Source organism: Anabrus simplex, chromosome 3 (genome assembly GCF_040414725.1).
Source record: "Anabrus simplex isolate iqAnaSimp1 chromosome 3, ASM4041472v1, whole genome shotgun sequence".
NCBI lineage: Eukaryota > Metazoa > Arthropoda > Insecta > Orthoptera > Tettigoniidae > Anabrus > Anabrus simplex.
This window is the reverse complement of record NC_090267.1, coordinates 12,167,576-12,181,743: the sequence shown is the minus strand read 5'-3', so window position 1 is coordinate 12,181,743 and position 14,168 is coordinate 12,167,576. Positions and strand designations below refer to the sequence as shown.

The 14,168-nt window shown below is 38.3% G+C and overlaps 1 protein-coding gene across 1 annotated transcript in view; it reads left to right on the top strand.

Annotated features, from left to right (window-relative positions):
* LOC136866937 (zinc finger protein 860) overlaps window positions 1–14,168 on the top strand; it is a 48,016-nt gene that overhangs the window by 13,142 nt on the left and 20,706 nt on the right. The window contains exon 3 of the mRNA XM_067144026.2: window positions 6,383–6,514. Within this exon, the coding sequence (XP_067000127.2) occupies window positions 6,383–6,514 (132 nt within the window). The remainder of the gene's footprint in view (window positions 1–6,382; window positions 6,515–14,168) is intronic.

The window sequence follows — 14,168 nt, the reverse complement described above, 5'->3', positions numbered from 1 at the left end:
CTAAATTGGTTCATTTGTGTCATTGGTACGATTTTACTTCCTCCACTTTTTTCTTTATACTACTATGTTATCCTGTGGGTTAACTTCATACAATCCAACAATCTTCTTTTCAGTCTCGTATAAAGATCAGGCAACTCTATTACCCTCCTTACTGTATAACATTTGTTCTCCTCGTAACATAGCCGAACCATCTCAGTTTTGATTCTTTAACTTGTAGTTCCCATCACACCTAATATCATGCAGTTGACGTCACTTGGGTCATACTGGGTCGTAACAATCAATACTGAGGTTTTACCTAAATAAAGTTTTGGCCATCCCAAGCCCTATTCCTTCCCATCTTCACTTTTCCTGCCTTCATTTGTTGTAGTGCTACCTACACTTCAGGCTTAAAGGATCATTGTAGTGTGCCCATATTTGCTTCTCCAGTTCCTTTGGTCAGCATTACATTTCTGTCATTTAGAATATTCATGTTTTTTTGTCTTCTTACAGCAGCTTGAGGTCATGACTCTTTATTGTGTTTGATACATGTCCCCACTGTGTGTTCATTATTCCCTGTTTTGACTTCATACACATCAGATTATGCATCTCATATTCAGCCTTAGCTGCTGTCTTAGCCTTCCTGATTGAGTTTCTTGCTGTTTTCATCTGTGTCCTTGTCCTTGCTCTTTTTAGCAAGCTTCTTTCCTTATCGAAACTGAACGTTCTTGATCCAGCAACATGGTGCTTTGTTTAACTATGTCTGACCAGGAAATTCCCATCCAGCTTTTCAAATTAAGGCCTATAGTTTTCCACGCAGTCTCCATGACATCAGCTGTCACCTCTTCATTCACCCTCTGCAAATTTATCCCTTTGGATTACTATAGATAAGCAACTACCATTGTGCATTGGAGACCTGGTATGTGGTTTAAAAGGTAAGGTACAGGTATGTTTCAAAATGATAAGATCATCTAACAAAATTATTCTCTGTGAAAGAAAGTACAAATGAAATTTATGTGAATTTACTTGCAACAAAGGTTCATAATCTTTACAGGGGAAAAAATGTACACTGCATTACCCAAGATTTCTAAATAATCAAATCTTTGAATGAGTGTCAGAGGAGAGATGTATTAATTGTAATGTCGAGGAACCCACTGTCTCACTCCCAGAAGTACATTTACTTTTATAACCGATTGAAGACCATTACACACAGTTTTTACTTGTTGAAGTAGGTACTTGTTTTGTTATTGGCCTATGTTAAGTGTAACGTGATGTCATTCCCATCAATCATGATAATTAGATTGCATTACCAGCCACGGAAGAATGAAAGCACTAGTAAACAGAACATACTGAAGGAAATAGTGTAGAATACAGAAGAGCATTTAAGGGGAAGGAGCTCTTGAACAGGGATTCGGCAAGACATGCCAGGAAAAATTGTTTCCTCCTACGGAACACTGGAACCGAACAGCTGCCATGCTTAAAATTACGCCACCTATTTTCAATATTTTGCATTTGTTCATGACCACTCTTTTTGGTGTCCACAAACTGACCACAGTGGTTCACATAGAGGTGCATGAATCCCTCGTCTTCCAACAGTCTGAGATGATAATAGTCCCTGTTTTTCTAGTTCCCTCTTTCTACCTCTCCAAATAGCCTCCACCCTCCTACACCCTCCCTCTATTGAATTTCCTCTTCCCAAATTTACTTTCATCAATTTCCTCAATGATTCTGGGCCCACCTATTTTTTTTCATTAGCCTCGACTCACGCTTTAGCAACTTCCCTACAGAAGTTACACCAATCCACAATAGTTTTATCAGTAAAACTCAAACTCAGCCTCACATTGGGACCCAGGGGTTTTGGTAAAAGACACCACAGAATGGTGAAGTGACCAATTTTAAACAAGCTCAAATTAGAACCTTCAAAGAAAGTGTTTTTTGAACACTCACAAACTAACAACATCTGAATCCCATTCATCTTGACAACGACACGAGAAGATTATACGATCACCACTCTTATGCACACGCAATGGAATATCACATTCATACATTTTGCAAACTCTCTTACGTGAAAGCAAATCATGACGTTGATACAACTACACTAAATCATTCAAATAGCTTTTATATTTGTGTACAAATTCAGTTTTTTTGAGAACACATCCACCACGGCAGCCATTTCACCAATCAACAATCAAGAGATATTAGTGGTTACATGTCTTACTGAAAATCAAATACACTGAATCAGCCCTCATAGAATATTCTCCTATCACGATAGGCCAAAGCGAATCTGCTGTTATTGCCCTTGGACGATCTCTGCATTGCAATCTCAATGAAAAAAATGGTTTTATCCAGGACCTATCCTAACCAGTCCAGACCAATGGTCTTGTCGAGGCTCTACTTTAACCAGTGCAGACCAATGGTGTTTGTACAGGAATTGAGAGACCTAAGGCCACTTCTTGCCTCTAACCTGGAGGCTTTTGCCCCCAGATCCTCTTTGCTTGTCCCCATACCACTGGCCTTGTCCAGGCTCTACCCTAACATATCCAGACCAGTGGTCAAATCCAACTGCTACTTTAACCAGTCTTGCAGCTCCAACCTGTGGTTTTAGTTCCTAATTAGACAGGTTGGCAGCCTTGTGCACTATCCCGTCCTTCGCAAGAAGGCCACGAGAAGTAAACAAATGACAGTCATTCTGTGCATACGTGTACGTGTTAAAAGTTGGGTAATGCAGGATATAGTATTGATTTTACAGGACATTAAAATAATACTGAATGAATGATTTGGTATGTATCTAAAACCTCTTGAAAAATGATGAGATCTCTTCCTCATAATTATTTCTTCACAGCTGTTTGAAACACATGGTTGGTTGTACCCATAACAAAGTTCTGTAACATAGAAATGGTGATCTTCCTGCTTGCAGAAAATATAGGTGTCATCAGTTCTTTTGAATTATCATGCTGCATTTCTTCTTCATATACTGTCATGCAAAGGATTACCTGAGATTTTTCTATAGGATTAAGGTCTGGAGAAATGGCTGGTCACTCCATTATGAACACCTTTGCACTGAAACTATTTATTGGTAAACTAGGCACATTGAATTGATGAATTATCTTTTAGGAATGCCATTCTTCTCTGCACCTGGTGAAACAATCTTCCTGGATTGGGTTTCTTGGGGTGACAAATACATGGATACAGTGAAAGATTTTGCAAATGGTTTCCCAACTCATTTCTAGCACATTGTGATTCTGAACAAGATTTAATAAGTAATTTTCTTGGCTGTGGTACTATGTTTGATGCTCCAAGAGCAGTAAAATGCCAATTTTAACAGAACAAAATCTTTTGGATACTTCCGTGCAGAAATTGGAACAGTAGACTGACATATCTCTACACGGCCCATAGAACAGGAAGAAAGAAGGTAAATCCTTACCCATATAAATGTTCTGTCATTCAGGAGTTGGAAGTTAGTGGGCGCAGAAATGAGCATCTTTCATTGCTAGTGGTCTCAGCATTCTATGGAACAGAAATTTTTATACTGATGAAGCTGGTTATATAAACAGTCGGAATACCCAACTCTGGGCATCTGAAAATCCACTTGCAATTCATGGAACTCAACTTCATTTTCAAAAGATTGATGTTCATACATTATTGGGCGAATAATTTTTAACAGCACGGTAGATTGAGAAGTTTACTTTAATGTGATCTTGCACCTGTTCATTACAAAAATGAATGAAGCAGAAATTATGGGCTCATTCTCCCAACAAAGTGGAGCCGCAGCTCATACCTCCAATTGCTCCACGCAATTTTTAGGATATTTATGCAGGGAATGATTAATTTCATGAGTGCTCTGGTCACCAGATAGTCTTAATTTTTCACCTGATTTTTCCTGGGGTGCTGTCAAGTTGTCAGTTTGCCAGTCTACTCCCAGAACAGTTGAGGAATTAAAAGTGGCCATAACAAAGTTTGGGAACTCCATGCATAGTGAAACATGAGTGTAAGCTTTTTGATAAGTGCAAACATGTTGCCCTATGCTTGAAATTTTGTGGTAAACATTTTCAACACCTGGTAAGTGTACAACGGTCATTAAGCTTACAATTCACTCCTTATTAGCTTTGTTAACAGTCTATCCTTGTGTAATACATCATTACAGAACTGTTGTGCTTTTCATCTCTTGATTCCCTGTGTTGCACAGTGTCTCATGTCACCCGGAGCAGACGTGCTCAGGTACGCCGCATCTGCACTGTTTGCTGTGCAGAGTCATTTCTAACACTTTTTATAAATGCCAGTACCTAGTATTACCAATTGCCAGGGCCATCCAAATAAAATTTATCTTGATTTTCATCTCTGAAAATCAAACATTTCCGTTACTTTTTTCGATTGACATGTTCTCTAATCTACCTAACTCTGTTCTCTTTTGGCACTTGGGCCATGCTGACTGGCTCAGATGGTTTAGGCACAGGCCTTCTGACCCCAACCTTGGCAGTTTCGACCCTGGCTCAGTCCGGGAGTATTTGGAGGTGCTCAAATACATCAGCCTCCTGTTGGTAGACTTACTGACACGTAAAAGAAATCATGAGGGTCTAAATTCTGGCACCTCAGCTTATCCAAAATACATAAAAGTAGTTAATGGGACATAAGGCAAAATAACTATTATTACTTTTGGCATTACTGTCATTTGAAGCTGTCCCATTTTCTCTTGTATTTCAAAATGTTGCACCAACTGACCATCCTAGATAAAGTAAACTGGTGGACACAGTCAGTGGGATGTTGTGAGATATGTCTCAGTGTTGTTTCACCAGCACTGTGCTTCCTAATACGGTAGAAGTGTGTTACAGCAAAAATTGATAATGGCAAAAATCTTTACTCGCTATAACGGATTGTCGTTATATCCGATTTTTTGTAAAGTCAGGAAAAACCCCATACACATTAAAATCGGTATGAAACATCGATCAGTTTGTTCAAAACTTGCATTTACGTGGATGATATCTATACTATGGCTTGCTCGTTTTTTTATTTTTTTAAAATCCAATACTGCGTGAAATTGTATGTTTAATTACATTCTGAAAAACTTACGGAATCACTCCAGAGGCATCTGTGACAATCGTTTTGGTTTTCTTCTTCACACAGCATCACCTAACCTAACCATATATGTATGATGAAAACATACTCAAGCGCATGTAGAGAAATGATAACCTCCCTGCTATAAGTTTACATGGGAATAGCCTTTCCAAAATTTGATCAGACGCAAGAAAATATAAATCTAACCTCCAAAATCAATGATGCCCACTGCCATATCTTGAGGTATATCCCATTCTTATTTAGTCACAGTATTTAACATTCAAATTACGCGATAGTTTACTTCAGCTTTTAGTTTAAAGATTAAACAACTGCTATCAGACACGTTATTTACACATTTATTATGTGCACACTTTCACTTTCATTTACATTTTTCTTTACAGAACAGCAGTCTATGGGTATTACTGATTGCCCTCGAATGTTGACGAGAGAGCTCGCTACCGGACATAGCAAGGAAATGATACCAAAGAATATTGATAGTATGCAATACAATCACTAAGTGCATGAATGTGGATAACGGAAAAATTTGCACACATTTAATTGCTTGTAATAACGGATGTGTCAGTGATAGGGCTTTTGCTGTAACTGATGTATAAAACACAGTTTAATATAGGAATTTGGAAGGGACAGACAAAAAGTGTCATTATAATGGGGTTCTCATTATATGCTGCACTCGTTATAGCGGACTTCTATTGTATCTTGTTCTGGATATTTACCTAATTGTCAGCTTCGGTGGTTTCCCATACAACTTCTTTTTTCCTGTAAATTTCCTTTAACATCAGGGAATTGTTTTCCGCAGTAGCTGCTCTTACGATTTTCTTTGCTATTTCCATGGAAGATAATTCTAGTTTGTAATCTCTCCTTTTTTGAAGTAAGTTATGACTTCCGACACTTTTGGCTTCAGCTTGTAACCTTCCCACACACACTCTGTCACAACAACACAGAATGAAGTGGTGCTCCAAAACAAACAACAACAACAGCAAAAGACATTCGCAAATAGTTTTCCCAGTGTTACCTTTTGGGGACACAGTAGTGCCAGTCCTAGCTCATTGATACCTGCTCTTACTAGTTCTGTGAAAGCAACTTCATGCCCACTCTTGTGTTTAGTCTGTCAAAGTGGAGTGAGACAACATGACATATTTAGCAGCTGGCAAGTGAAGATCGTGACAGGATCTGGTGCATCTCCAACACTTGTACAGTGACTTTTATTTTTGTTTCTTCACACAAAGAATGTTATGAATTATTTTCTGTTGTACTTTTAAATGTAATATCTTTCATGCTGATGTGGACATAATGCTGATTGTTTAAATGGTCTGAATTCACCCACCTTTTTCAGGTGTCTAATCTCCTGCTTTTAACTGCTGATGATAAGTTAGCTGAGGTGAAAGCTGAACCACATAATGTGTTGGCTGATCAAAATTTTCAAGAAGCTGTTATGAACATAGTCAAATACGAATATGAAATTCAGGTAAATATTTTTCCAATAATAATAATAATAATAATAATAATAATAATAATAATAATAATAATAGCATGTCCTCCATAGAGGCCTGGTGCAGGTCTTTCGAGTTGACACCATATAGGCAACCCGCGTGTGTGATCAATTGTAATGATAATGACGGCGCATAGCCAGACAAGACAAAACAAAATTAACCAGTGAATGTAAAAATGGCCGTGAATTAAGCCTGGTACCTCTAGGACCAAAGGCGAACACGCTAATAATTCAGCCATGGAACTAGACTCCAGTAATAATTCAGTATGTCTGAGGAATTTGAAATCCATACACTTCTAATTAGGGTCAGAACAGCGCGCGCGCGCGCGCGTGTGTGTATTTGCTTTTTCACACTTTGTGGACTGACAGAGTGACTCCTGACCTGATGATGGATGATGAAAGCTGAAAGTTTTGTGACACTCCATCTTACTGAGCAGCAAGCTCAGAGCCTTAACTCACTGGGCCCAAGCCACGGAACCGTTCAGTGCTTTGTCTTCGTGGACCAAATGCCGGACCACTGAACTGTTCCATTGTCTCACTTTACAATGTAATTCAACTTTTCCTCAAGACATGGCAGAGTGATTGCATTTTTCGTTTATGTATGGACTATTCCTCTCCAATGTTATATGTTCTTTGTTAGCATATATCGATAATGTGCTTAGTAATATTGGTTTGAAGTGGGCTATCTTTAGAGTTTGAGATTCAGTTGTAAACAAGAAGGCTGTCAGTAAAAGACTGAAGGTTACAGAAAATAATGATTATTAGGAATATAATATTTTCAGTGAAATTAGTAGTAACACTACCCAGCATGATTTTTGTGGCAAAGAATCTGATACATGATTTTAACTAAATAAGGTCTCCTGATTTCAGAAATGTCATTGGTTCTATTGTTTCACATCTAGTTTTCATGTTATTTGCCATTTACTCTCTGAAAATGTGTCATTGCGGCACAGTGCTGCTTTGTGATAACAGCGAATCTGCTATTTTTGGATTCCTACAAGAGGAGCTTAAAGGCTGTACTACTTCATAACGGAAACATTCTAGTTTCGATTTCTGTGGCACATTCCATTTCATTAAAAGAAAATTATATCACAATGCAAACGGTTTTAGATAAAATCAAGTATCATGAGCACCGGTGGGATGTGTGTAGTGTACTAGGACAACAAGCAGGCTACACTAAATGTGAATGGGACAGCAGAGCTAGGGACAAACACTGGCCTACACCTTCCTGGCCCAAGAGACAAGTTTCGACACCTGGTGAGAAAAATATTACAAATGCTGCCTTAGTTGACCCACAAAAAATTATTTTGCCACCGCTACACATCAAACTGGGAATCATGAAGCAGTTCGTTAAGGCCTTGGACAAAAGTAGCCCCTGTTTCTTTCCACATAAATCTGATGCAAAAGTCAAGGAAGGCATTTTAATGGACCAGAAATTAGAAAGCTTCAAGGAAAGTAAGACCTGCCTATCTTGCCCATGTTAAATCTTCAAACTTTTGGTGCACTTAACTCAAAACCTGTTTGTGTTAGCCACTTGAAATTTTCAAGGATTACCAGTTAGAGCATTATCTACAATAATAAGAAGGATTATTGGCAGAAACAAAATATGATTTTTTTCTTAAGGTACAATTTTGTACACTAAAATAATGTCGAAAAATATTTATATTTCATTGTGTATATTATTTAAAGGCGTATCCCTTCTTATTACTGTTAAACAGGATGATGTTGATGCACCAACAAAATTTAATGGACCTATCTTTATTAGTTTACTTATAAATGGTACCAAAGTAGTGAAAAATATTAAACTGATAAAAATGAGGTTGAAGTTTCTCATTATAATTTGTTAGCTCTGACAATTCTTAGAACATTCCTGCCACATAACTTGCATCATTTGTGTCCTCCTTAGTCCTCTTAAGGTTTCTCTCCAGTCTTCTGGCACTTTTACTAATTTCTTCCACCATGAAGTCTGCTTTCTTTATTCGGATGTCATCCAACTCCATTAGGATGTTCATCATCCGCAGCACCTTAGCCCTACCAATAATTCCATCGTTAAAGGATATAACAGCATCACATAGTCCAAACTTGAGTGTAGTATTACCAACAAACACTGTTTTCGGAACTCTGGACCACAGAACATAACTGAATGCTTCATTAGCGTTCTGTGTTTTTCCATGCAGGCACTTTTTAAAAGATCTGGGTGTGCCAAATCCCGATATACTGGCTTTATAGCTTCAGCCACAGCATAACGTAACTCGTGGTGCTTATCATTTTGGTCTTTCCTGTTATATTTGCACCATGTATCGTCTCCCTTAGGGAAACAGTTTTTGTTTTGATGAACTTGAGGGAGATTCAATGTATATTTCAGGTCCAGAAACACTACATGGAGAGCATATGGAGATGTCATTTTTAACCTCTACTACATTGGAACTAGGCATATCTCTACTTTCATGTAAACTAACGTTATTTACACCGGGAAGTTTAAGTATGTGTCGATTTCCTGTATACTTCCTCCATCCAAAAGATTTCAAACGACCCATTCTTCAAAACGTCAATGCAAAATCACAAGCATTATAATGTTACAACGATGTCTAGTAACCACTCGTAACATAAACATGCAATACTGGAAGTTGTCATGGTTACCAACACAAAGAGTATGCTCAACAGAGCAGACCAGAAGTTAGTTAAGAAATCTACGTATAATAGTTCAGAAGTTATACGCACAAACATAGATCTCTGTAAAAGTGGGCGTTGTCTTTCATGGTGCAGCATAGTAATTTATATGTCATAAAATGGCCAATTTTCATAATTTTATGACTTTTTTAACAAATTCTTGTTCTCAACATTGTAAACAAATAAAAGCGCTTAAAAAGAATTTTTTCGTTTTTTTTTTTTTTTTTTTTTTTTTTGCCCCGAGAAGGGTCTTTCTTACCTTTAAAGACAGAAACTTTGAACAGAGGATGAATGCTGTGGAACTGGATGCATGGAATTCAGTAAGAGATGTCATAATGAAGTTCCTAGGAAATGTAAAGGATGAACAATATGAAACAATAGTGAAAACAATGTTGGGTGATATGAAAGAGTTGCGTAGAATGAATCTGAAACTGCACTTCCTTCATTCTTATCTTGATCAATTTCTGGAAAATATTGGGGCTGTTAATGAAGAGGTGGGAGAGAGGTTCCATCAGGACATCAAGGAGGTAGAAAGAAGATACCAGGGGAGGTGGGATGAACCAATGATGGCTGACTACTGTTGTTTGAAAAGAGAAGGCAAACTTTATGCAGTCAGACGCTGGGGAGCCAAGCGTTCATTCCAAGCGGACGTCTATGGCAGTTAATTTTGTTCACATTTATGAATTCATAAAGATACTGAATTAAAGTTACATTGTTTGCTTGTAAATCATGTTTAATTGTCAAAATAAAATGCTTTCATTGCCTCAGAGTTGTTTGTTTATGTGCTTTTGTGTAAATAAGTATTAGGCCTATATTACAATAAATGCTAAATATTTCATTGTAATTCTATACTCAATAATTATTCACTGTATATAATAATTCAAGACAATATTCAACTATTTCAAAAAATATATACAGTAGAACCTCGATAATTCGAAATCGGTTAATTCAAAATCCCGCCTAATTCGAAGAAGCTCTCGTTCCCGGAAACATGAGATACAGTTTTGCATGTTATTTCAATTGTTTAATTCGAAATACAGATAATTCGTAATTCGAAGTACAATGTCGGCCCCATTACCGAAATTCAGACTTTTAATTCGAAACTGCCTTTACATTTTAAAACAATAGTATGTTAGAGAGTAATTTCAACTCTAAATTTATCTGCTCCGCGTCATAATAGAACGCGCATTCCGGAACGTGGAGGGATAGCTTTCCGCACTTACACTCACTTCGGTGGGTCTACAGTGCGCTTCATGATTGCTAAGTTGAATGAAATCGGAATTCTTGTTTGTTCAACCTTTTAAGGAACGCCGTAATATCACGCAACATGCAGTGTGCGGGAAAACAGAATCCGCGAACACTGGCGATGCCGACAGTTGACGAAAAAACGTGGCAAATATAATAAATTCGTAGGCACCGAACAATATTCACATTGCCGGTGAAACTGCATTGCTTTATTTTAATGCGAGCCCAAACGGTCTTATTGTTTTAAAGGAGAAATTGCCAGCCTGGAAACTGTACAGTGTGAGGGATGGGGGTCATAGTAGTGCGTTGCAATGCGCATGGAAGCGAGATACTTTATTCCCTCATCATAGGAAACTTTGATAAGACACGATGTTTTAAGAGCGTCGGGCACTTTCCATGCCAGTACAAAGCATTTATAATTAAAATGCAAACAGTAAAGAAATCCAAAAAATAATTCATTTGCACAGGGGAACCGGCATAATTTATCCTCGTCTTTGAATCGTGCTTTTTTTTCTTTCTTTCTTTCGTTGCGTGAGGTTATGTTAGTCAGTGATTTATCCAAGTGCATTATTTGAACATTGTAAATGCACCTTGTTGGATACATTTCGGAAATAGTTTTTTCCATGGCATTGGAAAGGTTTAAACTGTGAATCGAGGTGATTGCATGTATTAATGGGTCTTAGAATACTTCGTGACGCGGCAAGTGTTTACATTTCTGAAGTACGAGAGAAGTGCCATGGCGGGAAATCGTACAAGGATAGAGTCATACGAAAGTTCGATTTTAAGGGCATCGGGTACTTTCTGTGTAAATACAAGGCATCTAAAATGCTTACAGTATAGTAATCCAATTAATAAAGCACTTGCACATGGGAGCGAGCATAGATTTCTCCTCGTCTTTGAATCGTGCTTTTTTTTTCTTTCTTTCGTTGCGTGAGGTTATGTTTACCAGTGAGATAGTGTATTATTTGAATACTGTAAATGCACCTTCTTGGATACATTTTGGAAATAGTTCTTTTTTCATGGCATTTGAAAGGTATAAACTGTGAATCAAGGTTAAATGCGTCGCCATAAGACCTATCTGTGTCGGTGCGACGTAAAGCCCCTAGCAAAAAAAAAAAAAAAAAAACAAGGTTAAATGCATACAGTAACGGGCCTTAGAATATTTTGTAACGTGGCAAGGGTTGGTACTTCTGAATTTCGAATTGGCGGTTAATTCGAAATCACGTAATTCGAAGTCCGATTTTTGAGTCCCAACGACTTCGAATTAACGAGGTTTTACTGTAATACTACAAAGAAATATAAATATTTCCAAAATTATCAACATTTTTCAGTTCTTTTTAAATGCAATATTCAGGTCAATCTCTTATTTTGATATACCTATTGCGAGAAAATGTGACGTGATACATAGAAACGGACAACGGATTTGTGTTCAGCAACCCAAAATTAGTTAAGATCACCTATCACACCTCTTGCCGCGAGAAAAAAGTTTGAAAATGCTGGGTTGTGTAGTGTGCACAATGCCCCTGATGAACAAATAGATGTGGAAATCAAAGAGGAAGTGCAACGAGATGACTGTATTACAGCTCAGCAGGCAGACTGAGCATGGACCCTTGATGGTAATAAATTAAAATATATTTAATATATTTCTTGTTCCACAGTTCATGTCATGAATGCAGTTTGTTTTCATGTATATGAATGTCTTTAATGCTCGTGCAAGTAAGAAATTTCTCAGTATGTGCAGTATCACTATTGTTACGTTGAACCCGAAAATCTACCCGATAAAATGGAATTCGTCTGATAGTTACACAGGTGATGACTTTTATTATTTTCCACAAACTTAAAACTTTATTTACATCGTTCTTTCCTGTACAAAACAAAACTGTTCTCAAAACCAAAGAGTACAAAATCTGGTGGGTGCATTCCATTTAGTCTCTGGATGTAACATACCTCCCACCTTTTGGTTTTCTTTATTCCCCTGTTAACAGAAAACCAAAATGAACCAATAATAGAATCTGACAATCATTTCACCTACACAGTTTAACAAGACAAAAGTCCTATATCGTGCAGGGAGTTTCACCAAACGTCCACTTTTCGTTTTTACTTCATCTTTTACAGCAGAAATAACACTTTCTTGCTCATTATCTCCATCATCTTCCACTTGTAAGGTATCCTGTGATGAAGTAATCTCCAGTGGGTAGAAACGTTGAATGGGCCTGATCATGTCCCGTCCAGGACTCTGCACTCGAACTACTCTTGTGTTACCATCTTTACCAGGAAACATCTCAATCACTTTACCCAAAGGCCAATCGAGTCTTTTCCTTTGATCAGAGCCTACTAACACAATGTCACAATCTTTAGCATCCTTCAACACTTTTCTTTAACTTGTGGCTGCACTAAAAGGCTCAGGTAATCATCACGGAACCTTTTCCTCAATTCCTCCCGTAAACGCTGCAGGTACTTGGCCTGTCTTCTGAGATCAGTCTTGTCAAAGCAATCCAGATCAGGGACTTCAATCGACCGGTTGTCCTGCAGGAACATTGCAGGAGTCAATGGCACTAAGTCGCTTGGATCCACAGACAGGTACGTTAAAGGCCTAGAATTTACCACAGACTCAACATCGCATAGAACAGTCAAAGCCTCTTCGTAGGTGAGAGAGGCTCTTCCCAATGTCCTCTTCAACAACTTCTTGACCATTTGAATGATCCTGTCCCACCATCCACCCCACCAAGCAGCCGTGGGTGGAATGAATTTCCACTGGATCCTTCTTGAAGATGTTTTTCTCTTCTATCTTATGCCAGTCCAAATAGTCAAAGAAATTCACAGCTCCTGTGAAGTTGGTCCCATTGTCACTGTATATAAGTCTGGGTCGTGCCCGCCTTGCAATAAATCTAAGACCTTGAAGAAATGCTTCTGTGGAAAGGTTTAACACCAGATCAATATGTACAGCTCGATACACAGCACAAGTAAACAACAAAATCCAAGCTTTCTCTCCACCCCTTAAAATCAGCGGCCCAGCAAGATCAACCCCACTGACCTCGAAGACGGAAGAATCTTTCACTCTATCTTCTGGCAATGGAGCAGGTTCTACATCAATTTTCTTTGACTCAAATCGTCGACATTTGACACATTTTGTGATAACCCTTTGTACTGTTTTCCAACCTCTTAAGATCCAGAATTCTTCCCTTAATATTCTAAGTAGCACCTCAACACCCGCATGAGAATATTGTATGTAGTAGTCTCGGATTAGAATCTCCACAAGTTAGTGACTGGAAGGCAGAAGAATGGAATATCTAAAATTTTCCTCATCTTCTCTTTGAACAGTTTTTAGTCTTCAGCCTCAGAAGATCATCTTGGTCCACAAAGGTGCAAAGGGAGTTCAATCGTCGTCTTTCAGTTTCTTCCAGAACCCCTGTCTGGACAAGACGCAGGAGCCTTCCCTCCGCCTGTGCTAGTTCTGAAGCAGAGAGATCACCCCCACTTTCACAACTGCTACGTTTCAATGATTTTCCAACAAATCGCAGTATCCATCCTACGAGCCTGACAATTTGAGAAAACTTGGAAAATCTTCTTAGTTACCAGGCATCTCCATTCTCCGCTGAGGAATTAATCAGTGATGGAGATATTTTTCTTCTCTCTTGTTTGATGATGTCATCATCCACGTTGACCTCTGATGTTGGCCATTCCCCTTCTTCCAACTTCAACCAGTGAGGACCCT